We start from the raw sequence: 22,064 nt of genomic DNA on the forward strand, positions 1-22,064 counted from the left end.
TGAAAAATTTTACCTCGCACTACAAACTAAAAAAATAAAAAAATGGGTCAAGTGCAAGCCCAACTCGCACACTAAGGGTTCCGTACCATAAAACAAGAAATAACATTACTTTTTTGGTTTTTTTTTCATGTCAGCCATTTTGAAATTTTTATTATTTGTTGTTATAACTGCAATAGAAAGTAGGAAAGGCATTCCGAACCAGTGGTAGATGCTTTTGACGATTCAAAAGAACTTGTAAAAGTCTAATTGAATAAAAATATTTTAAATTTGAATTTGAATTTGAGTAGGTAAGTAATCTGCGCCTTGGTTTCATTCCTTAGTTCCTTAGGTAATCAGTTAAACTAATTAGACTAGTAAAAAAGGTTAGGCCAAATGTGGACCATAATGGAATCTGTTCACACAGACTCCACGCAATGTTGTCTATCCTAAACCTATAATGTTTTTGTAAGGCGCAAAGCCAGAAACGAGTGAAGGAAAACCTGAATCATTGGAACCCAGTTAACGTGTGGCGGGAACAGAGGAAGTGACGTGCAGAGTGAGCCGCTGGCTAGTGAAACGAACGTTGAGTAAGTGAAGCTGAATGAAGGAACGACCTATCTAGACTTCAGCTGGCACAGCTCATTTTAAAAGACTTTCTTAGGTCCTCTACTAACGAAAGAATCAGGTTATTAGAACTCTTTTTTTTACGTATCTAAAAGTACTTATAACAAAAAAGGCGGTAGGTTTTTCACTATATTTATACGTTACAGATAGGTACCTACTCGTTACAGATATGTACTGGGTAAAGTTAAGAAAACTCATTTTAACGTATTCAGGAATTCCATACTCTAGTGGTAACATGGACTCTTGCAAACGTTCCAAGCTTCTAGTATACCTAATACGATTTTTTCTTCACTTATGTGGCTGTTCAATGAAAAATCTAACAAATAAAATACTTGTACGACAAAATGAATTATGATCGTAACTTATTTAAAGCACATCACCTGTGCTTAAAAAAACTAGTTAGTGTTGGATAGTCGGCGAGTAGAGTCGTCAAACAAAATGAAGACTTTTATATTATTTTGTAAGTTTCACAATTTTTTTTAATTAAATCTTGACTGGCTGATGAAATTTTTCAATCCCAAAAATACGGTAGCCCGCGACTTCGTTCGTTTTTAAAACTCTGATATTTCTGGGATAAAAAGTATTTACAGAATCCAAGCTATCTGTGCCAAACGTCAATATTAATCAATTCAGCGGTTGAGGCATGAAAAGGTTACAGATAGACTGACGCACTTTTAAATTTACAGAATGAACTGGCTTATGCCCGTGACTTCGTCTGCGTGGACTACACAAATTTTTAATCTCTATTTTACCGCCTTTGGGGTTGAATTTTCAAAAATCCATTTCAAATTTCATCCCGATCCGACCACAAGTTTGAGCTATGCGTTGATAGATCAGTCAGTCAGCCAGTCAGTCACATTTCTCTTTTATACCTACTATATTATTTAGATTTAAGAACATGGTGAAAAGATTATTTAATTATTATCATATTAATCATCATGTCATAAAATATACTTCTTAGCTCAATTCGACTCAGATACAACATCCTGACTCATTCGATAATTATAGTTTACATCTATACTGATATTATAAAGAGATAAAGTTTGCAAGTTTGCTTGTAGTAATCTCTGAAACTACTTTTAAAACCTTTACCACACCGATTTTCAAAATAGTGTATTTCGTGACATAGGTTACACATGATTTTTTAAAAACAAAATAGAGATCCCTACAAAAATAGTAATAAGCTACCCGTGCGAAGCCGGGGCGGGTCGCTAGTTAATTGTAATTTATTATAAACAAGTTTGCCTAGACAAGTGTACCTACACAAAGTGGGTTTTTTGTCAGTACACAGCAACACCACGCGAGTAGATATCAGGGGGCACGGTAGTGCCCCCGCCAAGACGAGCCAAACGGCGGCCGGGGCGCTACGTACCTTTTTCTCGAAGTGTTTCGCCGTATTTTTGACTCGTCATAACTTCGGTCTGGATGACGCTAGAAAGCTGAAATTTTCAGTATAAGGTGTCCTCAGCAAATTTACCAAATATACTAAGTATCAAATATCTATCTTTTATGGTTACAGATATATTGATACCTAAAATACGCCGTTTTCGTCCCTCACTGATGATCATCAAAACCTATACTCAAAACCTCTAAGGTACTTCCAGAAGTCCTAGAAGACTGAAATTTGGTATGTAGACTAGAAATTGCATACAAACTACAGGAAAATTAAGAAATTGGAAATTCCCCCCCTCTACGCCTCTTATGGGTAAAGCAAATCTGTAAATTCTGTCGCTAGAATGCTGATATTTTCAGGATAAGATGTCCGTGGCAGATATATTAAACGCATTGAGTATCAATTGTCTAGCTTTTATAGTTTCAGATTTATTGACAGTCAAAACTTCTAGTCTGTAATTCTAGGGTACTTCCCGAAGTCCTAGAAGACTGAAATTTGGTATGTAGACTAGAAATTGCATACAAATTACAGGAAAATTAAGAAATTGGAAATTTCCCCCCCTCTACGCCTCTTATGGGAAAAGCAAATCTGTAAATTCTGTCGCTAGAATGCTGATATTTTCAGGATAAGATGTCCTTGGCCGATTTATTAAACGCACTGAGTATCAATTGTCTAGCTTTTATAGTTTCAGATTTATTGACAGTCAAAACTTCTAGTCTGTAATTCTAGGGTACTTCCCAAAGTTCTAGAAGACTGAAATTTGGTATGTGGACTAGAAATTGCATACAAACTACAGAAAAATTAAGAAATTGGAAATTTCCCCCCTCTACGCCTCTGTACGGGGAAAGCAAATCTGTAAATTCTGTCGCTAGAATGCTGATATTTTCAGGATAAGATGTTCTTGGCATATTTATTAAACGCACTGAGTATCAATTGTCTCGCTTTTATAGTTTCAGATTTATCGACATTCAAAACCTCTAGTCAAAAATTCTAGGCTACTTTCTGAAGTCCTAGAAGCCTGAAATTTGGCATTAAGTAGGAATTTCAAGAATTATGAACAACAGATAAATTAAGAAATCGGGTCCCCCTTCATCCCCTCGTATATGAGATGCATATCTGTAAAATCTGTTGCTCGAATACTAAAGTTTTCAGGATAAGATGTCCGTGGCAGATTTATCAAACGTACCTACTATCTGTGTTTCCTGAAGTCCTAAAAGACTGAAATTTGGTATATCTGCTTAAAAATTGAGTTGCAAGATTCCACCCGAACAAACATAGTTACATACGAGTACATTGCAAGTTTAATAAAAGCTTTAAAAAAAGAGGTAACGATAGAGAGTGGGCCATGAAAATGATGAACCTACAAGAAATAAATCAAAAAACAAAATCTAAGGCACCTGTCAAAAAGAAATGAAATCCCACCAAAAACATTTCATGTAAAATGTTGCCAAGACTCACAAGTTCATAATGTTTTCACTGTTAAAAAGTTATGAGATCTCTAGTAGAGCCAAGCCCCTAGCTGAGCTTAGATTTGTGCTGGCCATGGGAGCTATCCCAAGTCCAAAGTATATAGCTTTTAAATGCTCTTGACTATATCACATTTATAACAATAAATAACAAATAACTCTACTTACAAGCTCTGATCCTACAAACCCTAAATCTTGGTAAAAAAGTACGGCTTGGCCGTTTAATGTTCGTAAAACTATAAAATGACAACATATTTTAAGGCCATTAGGAATAGTTTGTTCGACAATTACTAATTTGTATTGTACTTCGTGGTGGTCGCAGAAGCTATTCTGGGCTTAAATATCATTTCAGATAAAAAATCCACGAACTGTAAACGGCCAAGGCGTACTTTTTTAACCAAGATGTAGGGTTTGTAGAATCAGAGCTTGTAAGTAGAGTTATTTGTTATTTATTGTTATAAATGTGATATAGTCAAGAGCATTTAAAAACTATATACTTTGGACTTGGGATAGCTCCCATGGCCAGCACAAATCTAAGCTCAGCTAGGGGCTTGGCTCTACTAGAGATCTCATAACTTTTTAAAAGTGAAAACATTATGAACTTGTGAGTCTTGGCAACATTTTACATGAAATGTTTTTGGTGGGATATTATCTACTCGTGTGGCAACACGTTGACGGAACGCAATAATCCTATTTAATTGTATTGAATTTTTAATTGAAATTTTGTATTAGTACTCGTATATCGTAAAACTGTGGTATGGATGTATGGATGTTTGTTACTCTTTCACGCAAAAACTACTACACAGATTTGGCTGTTTGGAATGGAGGAATAATTTATATCCTGGATATAGGCTACTTTTTATCCCGGAAAATCAAATGAGTCCCCACGGGATTTTAAAATATTTATATCTATGGAACGAAGTCGCGGGCATCAGCTAGTGTACATATATAAATATTCTTGGAGTTTATTTTACCTCTGCATATTTTTGATTACTTAAAAACAAAGGTTTTTGGTGTACCAGAACGAGGAAAACAAGGGATTGCATATGCACCCCACTGTTGGTCCAGTTTAGAAATCCATTTGGACTAATATTACAAAAACAAAATAAAAGCTGGTAGATCAGCGATAGATAAATTTGTTTAACAAAACCTTCAGATTTAACTAGTGGCCAGTTGCTACGCTACTAAGAACGTTTAGGTAAATATTTGACAACTTAGGTTTGGCTCATGTTTGGCTTGGGTAAAGAAACACATTTATCACTAGGTGCCTTTGCCCAACAGTTGAATGTAACCTGTCACTATGTATCTAAGGCTCCGACGCTACTGTCAACGATCTAGACTTTTGAGTTCAGTTTGTAGGGTTACTAAATTGGTCCTTTATTACAACAATAAATAATTTATATCAATGCCAATCACCTTTTCCAGCAGTTTTGGCTTTTGCCGTAATGGCATCGGGCGACGAAAAAGAACTCGAAAACCTTCTTTATGAAGGTAACAATAAATTAACAGCACGAATGTTTACTGTAAGTTTCTTTTTGATTTCATTTTATTTATTTTTTTACACTGCTCGCGTCCAATATACATAGTTACATATTACATCAGGTTTTGGATTTTTTTAACGATATTATTATAGTCTTGCGCTTGACTGCAATCACACCAAATAGTAGGTGATGATACAGCCTAAGGTGGAGCTTGCCAGCCTAGAAGGTAAAAAGTAAATAGCTCTCTTCTTTTGAAGGTAGATATATTATAGAAATGTTTTGCTCATTTAATACATCAGGAATATTTGTTTAAATCAAAATAGACTGATTTTGTACAAAGATAGTGTAGGTCAGTTTAATCATTTTAATGTTCACCTTGGTAAAGCATAAGATTATTCTTTTTAAAATATGACAGGAAGTAGCAAAAGCAAACTCAGGGAAGAGTTTCGTGTTATCTGCATACTCGGTGTTGACGCCCCTCGCTCAGCTGAGCTTGGCCTCGGTGGACGAAGCACACGATGAACTGCTGGAAACAATTGGAATGCCCAATGACAACACGGTAAATAAATAACTGGTTACCAAGCAGAATAATTTAGTAGGGGAAATCCCGGGAAAATTGTTACCTGACCGTCAATAAATCGTGATATAGGTACCTATTTAAACAAAATAATTACTTAATTGCGGTACTAATAATATAGGTACTATTCGCACACTGCTGCAAACCCCGCAAAAAAAGGCAGGTACCAAATAAGGTGTCTAAGGCCCAATATTCACATAAGCGGAGTGGACCAAAGATGTGTTTAGCAGACCAATTACATTGTTGATAGGTGACGTTGTTACAAAATTATCACGTCATCTATCAATATAAATGTATAAAAAACATTCTTTGTCGATTGGATCTGATACCGCTTGCCATTGAATGCTCACCTCACGTGCATTATAACAGTGTGCTTTATTATTATAACAATAAAGTATAATTTACTCGTAAGCAATTAGTGTACAAATGCATTTGTGTACACTATTTGACTGAGAATGTTTTTATACATATAATACATTAGATAAGTTAATCCTTAAGTAATCTCACCATCATAATCTTAAAACGGGATCTAGCTAACGTAAAAGGGGTATGATAACTTGATTAAACCCCTACACCTTGTAAGTTCCATCGTACCGAAAAGTTAAATCGCTAGCTAAATCGGTAGCACTTCTTTGTCGGTAGGGTGGGTAGGATAGTCAACCAAGTCAAATCTTCCAACAGACCAGACTCAATTTAGATATTATTAAGTTCTAAATTAATACTGCCGGGAATTGAACCCAAGACCTAACTCACTCACCTCATATAATATTATGGTCTTCAAAATATTATTTATTAATTTAAAAAATACAAACAGTTATTATTACTATAATATTTCTTTTTTACTTTCAGACAAAAGAAGTATTTTCTCTGGCGAATGCAAAAGTACGGGCCCTAAAAGGAATAACCTTGAAGACGGCAAGTAAAATATACGTTGCTGACAAATATGAACTAAACGATAAATTTGCTGAAGACACTCGAACTATCTTCGGGTCCGAAGTTCAAAGCATAAATTTTCTAGAAAGTGAAAATGCTGCAAATGAAGTGAACGCCTGGGTAAATAATATTTACTTAAATTCCATTAAATATTAATGTTAAGAGGAACATTGAAATAAGCATTTGATCATTACAGGTAGAAGAGCAGACCAATAACCGTATTAAGGATTTAGTTGATCCTGAATCCCTTACTGCAGACTCCAGGGCTCTTTTAGTCAACGCTATATATTTCAAGGTATCCAAAACGCAGTACTTACTTTATAAAAAGTCATCTACATAAATGTAAATTTTCTTTCTCTTACATTGTATCTTTTTGTATTCTTATACAACCTCTTATACTTGAGATGGCCTTGCCATCCGTCATAAGGTTTTATGACTGTCGGAAATTTGAAGCCTTGCTCTTAAAAACAAAAATCTCGCACGAAAAGAAATAAATTAGTTAAGATTCTGAGTAATTGTAGGAAAGGAAGTATAAAAAACAAAAAGGGCAAAATAAATTGCTCTAAAGCTAAATTGCGTTAGGGTCGGTCATAAATTAGATAAAAGTCGTAAATTTTAACTTAGAAATCTCTACAAGTGTACAAAATTGTAATCACGTGTTATAAGAGTGGTCTAGACAAGGCAAGAGCGTGAGAAAGCAAAAGGTACGGCCCATTAAGGGATGTTTGAAATACATTTTATTTTCAGCCAATTAGCCATCAGCCAGGGTAATTCTGTGCGCAAGAGTGAACCAATCAGAAACCGAAATTTCGCTGGTTTTTTTTTTGCATTTCAGATCATGGGCGTGGACAAAGATATCCGTGTGGACGTTTTAAGTCTACACTGGGGGACCGAGAGGAACATTCGATTGAGGTCTGGCTCAACGTGCAGTAGAGCCTAACAGTGAATATTAATTAAGTGTAGAAATATATTGCAATTGTATAGTTAATAATAGAAAAATTATAAATAGAATAAAATAGTGTGTATCCGGGCCAGCAGAAGCTGATATATGGTGATGTACTAATTTACATTTAATTTTAAACTAGATTATTTGAAAATCAGTTCCAAAAATCTTGAGTAAAGAATTATTTTACAAACTAAATTAGAGATGATATTATTATTTGGATATTAGGAGGTGTTACAATATTGTGTATAACTATTAGATTTGCATCCAAAATTATAGAAATGGGACATTTCTCTTTGTGGAACTAGGATTCAAATATATCTAGAATAAATAATGAATATATTATAATTTACGCATAATGTGTGTCCTTAAAATTTACTTTATTATAGAAGTAAGAATTATAGATAATATCTCTATTGATTATGTGGGCATGTGTGTATTTTAGATAAAATGGTGTACATAATATTATATAAAGCCGAAAGGGTTTTTTTGTTTGAATATTTGCTTTTCCCTTTCAATAATTAGTATGGCTTAGGAAGCAAATATTCGGCCGGGAATTAATTAATGTAATAAAGTTACTTAATTCCCAGTCTAAATAATAAATTCAGTTTCTCTTCTTTTTTTCTAAATACTCAACTGTATGAGTAAATAAACAATTATTTACCAGAAATAAATGCACTTGGGTATAACTATCATCTTTTATTTGCTATATTTAGATACATTTTCCTAGACATTTAATAATGGAGATTCAATTTGTTTGGAGGCTAGACTATCGTATTGTAATATTAACAAAGCCAAAGATACGAAGAAACCATGTATCGAACTAACTTGAGCTCCAATATTAAGATTTTCTCATATGACCTATTTACCAATCACAATTCCTATTATTAAGTAAAAATTAGGTTAGGTTTTTTTTTCAGCAGTGCACCTATTTATAATACTAGCTCTTATTCAGCATTAAATAGGGAATAAAATTGAATTAGCAGTCTAATGCAGTCTGATGGAATGACACTTGTCGTTACAATTATAGATTTGGTAGAAAAATTACTCAATAGCTAAAATAAGGTGGTGTGCTATAAACTACTAGCTACCGCGGTATAAACATCGTCTTCATCAACATGAACAGCTTTCACCGGCTCACTACTGAGCGCGGACTTCATAGAGAACTCTCGATCAAGTTTACCTTCATCATATGGTATTTTATACCATTATGTGAAATTCTCACGATGGTTTTTCCTTATACTTTTATTATCACAAAACGATTAGTACTAATATACCAAGAATGCTCTCCACTACTAAAGATAATAGGGTTGGCTGGGTTCGAATCCCAGGCTAAAGACACCTTAAAGGGACCTTGTCGAGGATACTTTCGAGTAACAGCTAAATTTCATCTACCTACTAAAATACCCTGAACGAGACAATGGAATACACGCTGCCTCCGGAGGACAGATGGCGAGGCAGGTAGGTACCTTTTTTTTTATGGTGTACCGATCTTTCCCAAACAGCATTTTAGGTAACATTATCTGTTAAAACCGACGCCAGCTGAATTTGTGAATCACCGAGTTTTTGAATAGATAAAAATACTAGTTTTGCTGTACTTTGTAATTCCTTTGCTTGATATTATATGGTACATGGTTGATTGGTGACGTACCAGCAGCGAGATTCCGGCACAAAGCAAACACGTCATGTCTTTATACAGCTGGACTCTCCGAACTAATAAATTGGCCAATTTATTGACAATCAATCAAACAAATATATAAATATACAAAAATACCATGGTTTTGGGGCGAGCCCAGAGCTCATTGAAAAGAACCTAGGTTTCCGTACCTAGGCAAATTGAAAACGCTTCGCAGCGAAATAGGAGAGTCCAAGTGCTGTGCCCCGATAACAATGCTAAAAGACTGAGATTTCAGTGTAGGGCTCCCCCCGTGCTTGAGGAATGCCGGTTGGTCTCAAACCGATGGCCTAAATAAGGCAAATACACGTATCAACTGATTTTCCACACTAACAGGACGTTCTAAATTAGCAAATCTCTCCACTCATTATATCTATTTTGAGGAGTTGAAATTTTACATTAATTTTTTATAATTCAATCCGTGTAAACCTGTTAGCTGGTCGAGAAGTCTACGTGTTCACCCAACGTACTGTACCAATTAATTACTTGTGAATAACTCATGACTTTAAATACCTAGGTGTTTCTATAATTCAGCTGAGTTTATTTCTTATTTATCTCTTCATAATGCCTAATCTTAACCACTAGTATAGACGATCACACCGTACCATCACAGAAATTTGATGCCGAGTGACCAGGGATCTATGTACGTATTCGAAATAACGATATGACTAGATTTACATTAACATAAAAATAACACAACGTAGAAATTGTGATTGGGTATTTGAGAGAGAAAAATTTATAAACTTACATTGCTATTTATAAATTATAAGTTTTAAGGACACACTGCATGTTGTTTTATATTTATATGTTGTACATTTACATTTATTTATGTATAGGGGGAGCAGGAGAGCAGAAATAAGCTGTATGTCTTATAAATGTAAAATTTACAGGTTTTCAGAAGATACTACAGAGATCGAGCTATTATTCCTTGCTTATTTCTCAGACTTAATTTTTTTCAAACTCTGAGAATACATATAATCGAAGCAGACCCAAACATGTGATTGCAATTAGTATCAGTAATATATTAGTATTAAAAATACGGCTTCGCGACTTATGAAAGTTATTCAAATAAAATTTAAGTTGGCACTTGGGTAGGTAAAAGAAATAGGGTCAAATTGAAAAAAAAAGATGTCTTCAGGTAGGAAGGGACGTAGAACAAAGCAAGTAGGTGCGGGGCAAAGCGATGTTAGTACCGTAGAATCGAGCGAACAAACAACGACCTTAGGGAATGCTACATTAGAGTTGATTTTGAAAAAAATCACCGAATTCGAAGCAAAATTACAACAGTTAAATTCAAATACCGGTTCAAATGAAATCGCGAGCATTTCTTCACACGAGTCGAACGGGATTAATGAAAATGAAAAATCTGATAGGCAGGGGTCGAATCTTGAAACCGCGAGCACAAGTACATTATCTGAGACCCGGAATTTATATGTTGTACAGCCGTCAGTAACTAAACCAAATTTCGACGGAAAACCATTCACTAACCCCATCGTTTTTCTAAAACGATTAAAGAAATATATAAGGGCGGTAAATGGATTAGATCGCGAAATAGATATAGCGTTAGGTTGCATCTCGGGGCATGCTCGGAAGGTTATGGACTTGTATTCGAAGGGCTGGACTACGTTCGCTGACTTCGAGATTGATTTTAGACGAAATTATTGGACCGAACAAATTCAGGAATCTATAAGATATAAATTGATTAATGCGGTATATTCAAGCGATTCGGGAATGTCGATGTCCGAACATTTTGCTGAGCAAGCAGAATCAATGCAGTCATTAACTATTGCGTTTAGTGAGAGAGATTTGGTCAATTCTATTATGCGACATTATGCTATAGATATACAGCGATTATGGTTTACTAGAACAGAAGAAGTTAACATCATGAACGGAGCGAAATTTCTTCGAAACATAGAGCAAAATATTGTTGAAAAACCTAGGCAAATTACGAGAGGTACTGTTAGTAATAATTACAGAGGTAGACGATACAATGAGTCATCATCGAGACGACCTATTGTAGCAACAATGTCAACAAGAAGTTGGAGAGCTAGGGGAAATTCGACGAGGGGACGCGGCTATCGTGGTCGATTAGGTTCTAGGGTTAACTTTAACAGGCCTACGGTATCCGAATCTAAACAAATTAGGCCGGCTATCACGTTCGTGAAAGAGGGCGAGAATCTTACTGTGTCTAAGAATGTGGGGGAGGGTTCATCAAAAAACTAGAATGCCCAACACAAACGAGGTCAAGTCAGTTAGTCTTGTGTGGCACGGGCGTCAGAAAGACCTCAGATCACGAAGGGACAGGTGTAGTCTATAGAATCTTAATTAATAGTGGATGGAAGCCAGGACAGAGTTTGGGGACCGGAGATAAGGGACTTAAGCGGTTATTAAGAGGCGGCGTTGATTATAACGAGTATAGTAGTCAATTTGAATTTAGGAGTATAGGAATCTTATTGGAAAACCAGTTTGAAAATGTAACAGAGTGTAATGAGTTAGGCGTGACTTGTGAAACTTGTATGAGGAGAGGTTTGAATGTGTACACAATGTATCATGAATTAGATGAACAAACCGATGTGAGTGTTGATTATTCTTTACCTAGGTTACCTGAAGTATGTGTTAGACTGTATGGAAGAAGTATGAGTGCACTCATAGATACGGGAAGTCAGATTAGTGGAATAACTAGGGAATTGTACGACTCTATTCTAAGAGAACATGGGACATTGCCAGAGATCGCTATTCCAGCAATTCAAATACAAGGCGCGTTTGGATCGCGAAGTGAAAGCACAAATCGGTTAGTGCTAATAGAGTTTCAGTTAGGTAGTACTTTAGTTGAAGCACCTGTACTAGTTATGCGACGTCTTCCTAGGTCATTGATTCTAGGATACGATTGGTTAGAGCGGGTAAAAGGAATAGTGAACTGTAATGGTGAACACACTTTGACTATTGAACATATGGGCGTTAGGTCTTGTGTTAGGCTGAATTCGGACTGCAAAATCGAAAGGTTAGGGGGAGAGACGAACGCAGCCACGATTAATTTAATATTAAATCAAAACTCTAGGCCAGTGGAACAAAGTGTATCAGACATGAATTTAGATAATGAGAAATTTAAGGGATTAAAATTAGATGACGCGAACTTAAGTAATGAACAAAAGGAATTATTACTACCTGTGTTAAACAAACACTGTAAGGTATTTACGGAAGGTTTAGGTTTGACAAACAAGTACGAACACGTTATTGAGCTATTAGACGAAACACCTTTTGTAAAACACAGTTATCCGGTACCTTTGGCGTATAGAGAACAGGTAAAAACCGAATTAGAAGAGTTAGAAAAACTAGGCGTGATCAGACAGGAAGCGACTCCTTACTGTAGTCCTCTCACTTTCACAAAGAAACGAGATGGGTCAATAAGACTCTTATTGGACGCACGAGAGTTGAATAAGAAAATGGTAGGTGACGCGGGCGCGCCTCCACTCACATCTGAGATTTTACAATCCTTTCATGGAGTAAATTATATCAGTTTAATTGATTTGAATAATGCCTATTTTCAAATACCTTTGCATAAAGATTCTAGGAAGTATACTGGGTTCTCGTTCATGGGGAAGACGTATACTTATAATGTTTTACCTCAAGGATTAAAGACTTCTGTAGCAGGGTTTTCGAGAGCAATGGATTATATCCTAGTAGGAGTACGAGAGTTTTGCGTAAACTATTTAGACGACATAGTCATATTCACTACGGGGGACATAAAGTTACACTTAGAACATTTAGATCGAGTGTTAGATAAATTAGAAACCGCAGGTTTAACTGGAAGGTTAGAGAAGTGTCGGTTCTTATGTGTAGAGGTAAAGTTGTTAGGACACATAGTAAATACTAACGGGGTACGTATGGATCCTGAACGGGTTAAAGCCATATTAGACTTCCCTATACCTCGGACTATAAAACAATTACGAGGATTTCTGGGATTAATAAATTATTTCAGAAGATTTATTTCAAAATATAGCGAAGAGGTTAAACCACTGTGTGACCTATTAAAACAAAATACGAAATGGTCATGGACAGAGGAAATTAACGATTGTTTTGAAAGGGTCAAGAAATTGTTTATAGACACTATACTTCTTGTACACCCAGATCCTAAGGGAACTTATTATTTACAAACCGATAGCAGTAATTTGGGGGTTTCGGGTTATGTCTATCAATTGAATGAAGCTGGTGAAGAACAAATATTAGGGTTCTGTAGTAAAGCATTGACAGAGACAGAACGCAAATGGACAGTTACTGAACAAGAACTATGGGCCATCATTTTCAGTTTGTCAAAGTTTGAAACATATTTGAGAGGAGCGAATTTAGTCATTAGGACTGATCATAAAAGTCTGATTTTCTTGCAGACGTGCAAACTATTGAGCGCTAGGATGATACGTTGGGTACATTATATAGGGCGATTTAATTACACAGTCGAACATGTGAAAGGTAAACTAAACATTGTAGCAGACGTATTGTCTCGACACTTAAAGGGGACCACTGATGTATTAACTAACAAGGCCACGGGGCCTGAAATGAATCTATTTAAAACATCATTAGGACGATTAGTGCGGGAGCGATGGAGAGAGATAGGTAGTTATCAAAGTCGCGACAAGACTGTTAGTGAGATAATTAGACGCGTGCAAACAGCAGACACTTCTGAATCAAAGTACTACGTGCTTAAAGAAGGGATTCTTTATAGAAGAGACATAAAAGGGGATATCTTAAGGTTATATGTTCCCGAGAACATACTAAGGGATTTGATAGTTAGCATACATGAAGAAGTAGGTCATTTCGGGCGATACAAGGTTTATGCTCTGATGAAACGTCAATATTATTTCCCAAATATGTCTCGTATAATAGGTCGTGTTGTAAGAGCTTGCGAGGCATGTCAAAAGTCAAAGCATGCTTTGGAAACGCACACGGGGCCGATAAAAACTGTAATAGCGAAGGAAATAGGGGAGAGAGTTTTTTGCGATATTTTTGGACCTTTACCGGCAGGACGATTTGGTTTTAAATACATATTCGTAATGCAAGATGCTTATAGTAAGTTAATCAGACTATACCCACTACGCCAGGCTAGTGGGAAGGCTACTTTAACTTGTGTAAAAAAGTTTCATAAGCAGGTCACAATTAAGACATTATGTTCAGACAGAGGCGCGAATTTTACTTCAAAAGTTTTCGAGTTAGGTATTCGCCAACTAGGTATCGAATTAACGCACACATCTGTTAGAAATCCGCGGCCAAATTCGACAGAGAGGGTTAATAAAGAGTTAGGTAGATTATTCAGGACGTATTGCGACAAATCACATCGTTCATGGGTAGATCTATTATCGGATATAGAAGATTGTTACAATCAGGTAATACATACTACAACGGGATATTCGCCAAACGAGATTATATATGGAAAACGTACTCTGCTATCGACTGATTTCAACACTGACTCATCGGTGAGGGCAGACTTACAGGGTGAATCGTTAGAACAGATTCGACAGCAGGCACGACAAAACATGGATAAGGCGGCCGAAAGTAGACAATTACATTATAACAAAAATCATAAGTTAATACAATTCGAAATCGGAGATTTAGTGAAACTTAAGACTTTTACGAAGTCAGATGCGGATAAAAAGTTGACAAAAAAATTCATGCGCTTATATGAAGGACCGTACATAATAGGGGCAGTTCCATATAATAATGTATATACATTAATAGACGTTCATACTGGTAAAGTTAAGGGTAACTACAATGCCATTCATTTGTTTAGGTACTATGTAGATAACTAGAAGGATAGGTAAAACTAGAGTATTAAAAGGGACAGAAAACAGGTAGTTTGGGGTACACTAAACAAAGAGATACCTGAGTTAAATAGTTATGGTCATGCCCGAGGGTATAATAGATAGGCGTAGGAGGTTTGATACTAGCATTCTAATACAGATAAGGGGAAAAATATATTTTGAAACGACTAGCACAGCTGCAGGGACAAAAGGAGCTGCGTGTATTAAAAATCTATTTTGGGGGAGCGTGAGATGGCCTTGCCATCCGTCATAAGGTTTTATGACTGTCGGAAATTTGAAGCCTTGCTCTTAAAAACAAAAATCTCGCACGAAAAGAAATAAATTAGTTAAGATTCTGAGTAATTGTAGGAAAGGAAGTATAAAAAACAAAAAGGGCAAAATAAATTGCTCTAAAGCTAAATTGCGTTAGGGTCGGTCATAAATTAGATAAAAGTCGTAAATTTTAACTTAGAAATCTCTACAAGTGTACAAAATTGTAATCACGTGTTATAAGAGTGGTCTAGACAAGGCAAGAGCGTGAGAAAGCAAAAGGTACGGCCCATTAAGGGATGTTTGAAATACATTTTATTTTCAGCCAATTAGCCATCAGCCAGGGTAATTCTGTGCGCAAGAGTGAACCAATCAGAAACCGAAATTTCGCTGGTTTTTTTTTTGCATTTCAGATCATGGGCGTGGACAAAGATATCCGTGTGGACGTTTTAAGTCTACACTGGGGGACCGAGAGGAACATTCGATTGAGGTCTGGCTCAACGTGCAGTAGAGCCTAACAGTGAATATTAATTAAGTGTAGAAATATATTGCAATTGTATAGTTAATAATAGAAAAATTATAAATAGAATAAAATAGTGTGTATCCGGGCCAGCAGAAGCTGATATATGGTGATGTACTAATTTACATTTAATTTTAAACTAGATTATTTGAAAATCAGTTCCAAAAATCTTGAGTAAAGAATTATTTTACAAACTAAATTAGAGATGATATTATTATTTGGATATTAGGAGGTGTTACAATATTGTGTATAACTATTAGATTTGCATCCAAAATTATAGAAATGGGACATTTCTCTTTGTGGAACTAGGATTCAAATATATCTAGAATAAATAATGAATATATTATAATTTACGCATAATGTGTGTCCTTAAAATTTACTTTATTATAGAAGTAAGAATTATAGATAATATCTCTATTGATTATGTGGGCATGTGTGTATTTTAGATAAAATGGTGTACATAATATTATATAAAGCCGAAAGGGTTTTTTTGTTTGAATATTTGCTTTTCCCTTTCAATAATTAGTATGGCTTAGGAAGCAAATATTCGGCCGGGAATTAATTAATGTAATAAAGTTACTTAATTCCCAGTCTAAATAATAAATTCAGTTTCTCTTCTTTTTTTCTAAATACTCAACTGTATGAGTAAATAAACAATTATTTACCAGAAATAAATGCACTTGGGTATAACTATCATCTTTTATTTGCTATATTTAGATACATTTTCCTAGACATTTAATAATGGAGATTCAATTTGTTTGGAGGCTAGACTATCGTATTGTAATATTAACAAAGCCAAAGATACGAAGAAACCATGTATCGAACTAACTTGAGCTCCAATATTAAGATTTTCTCATATGACCTATTTACCAATCACAATTCCTATTATTAAGTAAAAATTAGGTTAGGTTTTTTTTTCAGCAGTGCACCTATTTATAATACTAGCTCTTATTCAGCATTAAATAGGGAATAAAATTGAATTAGCAGTCTAATGCAGTCTGATGGAATGACACTTGTCGTTACAATTATAGATTTGGTAGAAAAATTACTCAATAGCTAAAATAAGGTGGTGTGCTATAAACTACTAGCTACCGCGGTATAAACATCGTCTTCATCAACATGAACAGCTTTCACCGGCTCACTACTGAGCGCGGACTTCATAGAGAACTCTCGATCAAGTTTACCTTCATCATATGGTATTTTATACCATTATGTGAAATTCTCACGATGGTTTTTCCTTATACTTTTATTATCACAAAACGATTAGTACTAATATACCAAGAATGCTCTCCACTACTAAAGATAATAGGGTTGGCTGGGTTCGAATCCCAGGCTAAAGACACCTTAAAGGGACCTTGTCGAGGATACTTTCGAGTAACAGCTAAATTTCATCTACCTACTAAAATACCCTGAACGAGACAATGGAATACACGCTGCCTCCGGAGGACAGATGGCGAGGCAGGTAGGTACCTTTTTTTTTATGGTGTACCGATCTTTCCCAAACAGCATTTTAGGTAACATTATCTGTTAAAACCGACGCCAGCTGAATTTGTGAATCACCGAGTTTTTGAATAGATAAAAATACTAGTTTTGCTGTACTTTGTAATTCCTTTGCTTGATATTATATGGTACATGGTTGATTGGTGACGTACCAGCAGCGAGATTCCGGCACAAAGCAAACACGTCATGTCTTTATACAGCTGGACTCTCCGAACTAATAAATTGGCCAATTTATTGACAATCAATCAAACAAATATATAAATATACAAAAATACCATGGTTTTGGGGCGAGCCCAGAGCTCATTGAAAAGAACCTAGGTTTCCGTACCTAGGCAAATTGAAAACGCTTCGCAGCGAAATAGGAGAGTCCAAGTGCTGTGCCCCGATAACAATGCTAAAAGACTGAGATTTCAGTGTAGGGCTCCCCCCGTGCTTGAGGAATGCCGGTTGGTCTCAAACCGATGGCCTAAATAAGGCAAATACACGTATCAACTGATTTTCCACACTAACAGGACGTTCTAAATTAGCAAATCTCTCCACTCATTATATCTATTTTGAGGAGTTGAAATTTTACATTAATTTTTTATAATTCAATCCGTGTAAACCTGTTAGCTGGTCGAGAAGTCTACGTGTTCACCCAACGTACTGTACCAATTAATTACTTGTGAATAACTCATGACTTTAAATACCTAGGTGTTTCTATAATTCAGCTGAGTTTATTTCTTATTTATCTCTTCATAATGCCTAATCTTAACCACTAGTATAGACGATCACACCGTACCATCACATACTGAAGGAGATAATTTTTTCGTTTGTACCATTATAGATTTGTTTCGCTTTCTTTTACGGTATAAAAGTTATCTTTATTTAACGTTGCATCCATCTTATTTTATAGGGTATTTGGAAGTACCAGTTTGATAAAAGTCGTACCCTAGACTACACGTTCCATGTAAACAAGGATGCCACAACCCAAGTTCGTATGATGTACAGAAAAGGAGACTTCAGATATGCACAGAGTAACGAACTGAAATCTCAGGTGGGTATTTTATTAACATAATAGCTAACTTTTGCACTAAGCCTCAGCTTCTTGTGAGCTAGGTAATTTTGATCCAAATAAACCAAAAAGCTTAAAAGTAGAGGAACCCTTTATAATTAAGACAAGAAATGAAGCCGGATTTTTATAAAGTCTCAAAGGAGCCCCTCTCGTGAGACTTAATAGACAGACAAAATCTCGATGGAAAAAAAAACGCTATTTGTAGATATAGATGCAAGTTATTTTAAAATACACGTAGTTATCAGGTAAGGGTTCAATTTCTTATTCTCATATTCTTTTCCACTATGCATTTTCAGATTATCGAAATACCATACGAAGGCGATGAATCATCTCTTGTGATTGTGCTTCCCCTAAACATGCAGGATAGCAACGAAGTTCAAGAAATACTTAAAGACCCTAACGTTATAGAGAAAGCACTAGAAAATATGTATGAAACTGAAGTCGAACTATACCTACCTCAGTTTAAAATTGAAACGACCACCGATCTTATAGAAATACTTACAAAAGTGAGTAGTAGTCGGTAGTCATATTGGATGTAATACTAACTTCCTAACTACTAATATTCCTAACCTGGACTTGTCTCCTAAATATTGCTGTACCTAAACCTATATTTTAGGCTGGTAGTATACTTAGACAATTCAAATCAGAGTAAATTCCAGAAAACCTCCGGATGCGACTTCTGGTTTTTGAGTTGTTAACCGATTTCAAAAAAAGAAGAATTTCTCCGCCAAATATGAACCAATTTTGATTTGTTTTTTTGTTTGGTAGGTGATATACTTCAGGGGTGCTCCTATTTTAGTTTGGTGAAGATCTGATGGATATGGAAAACAGAGTTCCTCAATGGATTAGTCAATTGCTCGCAATCAGTGTAATAGCTTAGAAACAGTAGGTTTATAACAAGACATAGCATATTTTAATACAGTGGGGCTTGTAATAGTTAAATAAAATATTTAAATAAATTAAATAATTGTAAAATAAAAACTCGACAGTAACCACAAATGCTAAAAAGAAAAAATATTTTAATTTACTATCGAATATATTACATAAGTATACAAGAGTAAATGTAGTTCTATTATATCATTTTTTGGAGTCGGTGACAATGAGGTGCCAATGTGTAGTCACAAACAATAATATGAAAAGTACCTAAACGGTTCGTACGACTTGCGGCGTAATAATTGGCACCGTAAATTGTTTTCAAATAAGCAGAATTAAAATAGTCACATAATCTTCATTCATAATCTGTCAACTTTTTGTCTTTTAGATGAATGTGAAGAGAATGTTTGATCCAGACAGAGCTAAGTTATCTAACCTTCTAAAAGGCACTGCTGATTGTTTAGCCATAGACTCGGCTAAACAGAAAGCTTTCATAGAAGTCAATGAGGAGGGTGCTGAAGCGGCTGCTGCTAACGGTTAGTAGATAATGATTACACATACCTACCTACTTACATTTATTTGTATAGCCTCCCTAAACCTCTTTTTGAAAGTCGAAGGTTTGGCACCTTTTAGTTAATTATAATATTATAAATCAAACTTATTCATTTAATTAAGTTATGATTTAATTTATTTTTAATTCTTTATTGAAATTTTTTAAAATTTATCTGAACTACACATATTTTTTACAGAATTTGGAGTAGGATCATACATTACATCAGTAGGTTTTCAACCTCAAGTCATCAGATTTATATGCGACCACCCATTCTTCTTTTACCTACGTGGAAGCCAATATACCTTATTCAATGGAGCCTACTACTCTTCCTAAGTATTTACCTAATAGCAATTTAATAACATAATGATTTCATCAGCTGTAGTTAAAAATTTATCACTAGGTTTATGGAATATAATTTCTTATCGCTAGCTCTAAATCACAGTCTAGATCAATGAAAGTTTTTAATGTACCTACTTCTTGTATTATACTTTGCACAAAATATTATAAAGGAAAAATGTATTTTTTTGCAATTTTTTTATAAGTATTATAATTATTTTATCATGCAAAACAAGTTACTCCAAAATCAAAATTATGAAAAATTATCATGAGAATAATAAATTTAATTATTTATTAATTTCATTAAACAGTAATGATTTCAATACACGTGTTTTATTTTATCTCATTAAGTTATCAAAAATTATAAACATACGTACACGCAGTTCATAATTTCAGTTTAGGGACTCAGATATTGTGTTACGCAGTAAAATTTGTTTGAAAACTTCCTCTAGTGTAGGTAAATATTGTAAAGTCAAAATGCAATCTTCTCAATGGAGGGATCTTATCTCTGTGGATATTCTCTTAATTTGTTTTTTATGCAACTAATTATGTAATCTAATTATTTATCTAATCAAAAATCCACCTTTTCGACCAAATCAGCAATAAAGTGACTATTTGACGCTAGCTTTTAAAAAACCGGTCAAGTGCGAGTCAGACTCGCGCACCGAGGGTTCCGTACTCGGATTTTTTTTCCGACATTCGATTTGCTAAATAAAACTACATACTAACAACTGCCCGCGGCTTCACTCAGTGAAAATGTTCTCGCTTCATTCCCTATCCAGGTAGAATTTTGAAGAATCTGGACTGGTTAAATGTCTTCATTATAAAGGAACATCTGTGCAAAATGTTAGCAAAATGCAAAATGTTCATGAGTCAGTTACTGAGAGGCCTTAACTTTATAAAATATAGGTACTCGTAGGTACAGGTAAATGCCTAAAGGCATTATAATATTAACAGGGCTCTCTCCGTCACTCGTTTCCACTCGTTTCATACAATCGTAGTTCCAATTTCATTTGAATGTTAAGCAACCAAAGTCCATGAAATTTTGCAGACATATTCTAGAAACTAATATCTGTGTCTGTGGTGTTTTAGATTTTTCTAAAAATATGTAGTTTTAAAATTACAGGGGCTCAAAGATTTGTATGAAAATTTTAAGACCGCGTAACTTTGAAACCGAATATTTTAACAGAAATCTGGAAAACCACAGACATAGATATTAGTTTCTTGAATATGTCTGCAAAATTTCATGGACTTTGGTTGCTTAACATTCAAATGAAATTGGAACTACGATTGTATGAAACGAGTGGAAACGAGATCTCATCCGTTAGCGATAACCTATTTGGCACTCGACTTAGAATAAAAACATTATTTCGTAATCACAGGACCTTGACCTTGACAAAATACATTTTATAAACGTGTCTACCAAAATTGGAGTCATAAAAACTTTCGAGACACTTAACACACGTAATCTATTTAAGATAAGATCATTAGTAATTATCCTACCTATCCAGTCTTTTCGTTAATAGTATCTCAGTTCCTAAAGACAAAATAAGGCGGTGGTGAATGACCCCGAGACATGAACTCTTAATAAATCCTCTAAGAGTGTTTAGAATCACTCACAGGAGAGAGCTCAGTATGGTCGAACGAAAATTGGTGGCCATCACGCGAAAAGCTTTTCTATCTAAAGCCAATTCATTAACGAAGCCCTGTTCATGCACTTATATCGTCCAACAACTGGCAACTTTGGTGGCTTGGAACTCTGTTGCCTGGAATACTTCCTTCTAACACTAATCTTGGGAAAACTAGGCCCCTCTCTATAGATATGTGTTCAAATAAATTGAGCGTTCTCCGCTGATAATGGACATGAGTTCTCTCTTTATTAATTACATCCAGTATCTTAGTGTTCGGTGCAAACTTGTTCAAGGTAATCTTTGAATTCTCCTGCATTTCAAAAGTTTCCAGTCAGTTAGGTGCTGTCTTTTGAAAAAACCAAGTTTAACAAGAAGAAGTGACGCTGCCGTAGAAAAACCAGAATAAGTAACTTTAAATAGCTCAATGCATTGCTAACCTGAAGTGACACTGGACGAGGCACATA

At 35.2% G+C, this 22,064-nt stretch overlaps 1 protein-coding gene across 2 annotated transcripts; it reads left to right on the forward strand.

Annotated features, from left to right (window-relative positions):
• Positions 1–1,013: 1,013 nt before the first annotated feature.
• Positions 1,014–20,220, forward strand: LOC123867201 (alaserpin-like). 2 transcript variants are annotated; one of them, XM_045909123.1, is made up of 9 exons: positions 1,014–1,063; positions 4,888–4,985; positions 5,359–5,502; positions 6,370–6,573; positions 6,650–6,748; positions 18,049–18,189; positions 18,504–18,713; positions 19,469–19,616; positions 19,830–20,219. In XM_045909123.1, the coding sequence occupies exons 1-9, from the start codon at positions 1,042–1,044 to the stop codon at positions 19,964–19,966; spliced, it is 1,203 nt and encodes a 400-aa protein (XP_045765079.1). In that variant the 5' UTR covers positions 1,014–1,041; the 3' UTR covers positions 19,967–20,219. The 2 variants fall into 2 exon arrangements, with proteins under 2 accessions (XP_045765079.1, XP_045765080.1); XM_045909124.1 differs by having other exon boundaries at positions 1,017–1,063; positions 4,891–4,985; positions 19,830–20,220.
• The last annotated feature ends 1,844 nt before the right edge of the window (positions 20,221–22,064 follow it).

Source organism: Maniola jurtina, chromosome 7 (genome assembly GCF_905333055.1).
Source record: "Maniola jurtina chromosome 7, ilManJurt1.1, whole genome shotgun sequence".
Lineage (NCBI taxonomy): Eukaryota > Metazoa > Arthropoda > Insecta > Lepidoptera > Nymphalidae > Maniola > Maniola jurtina.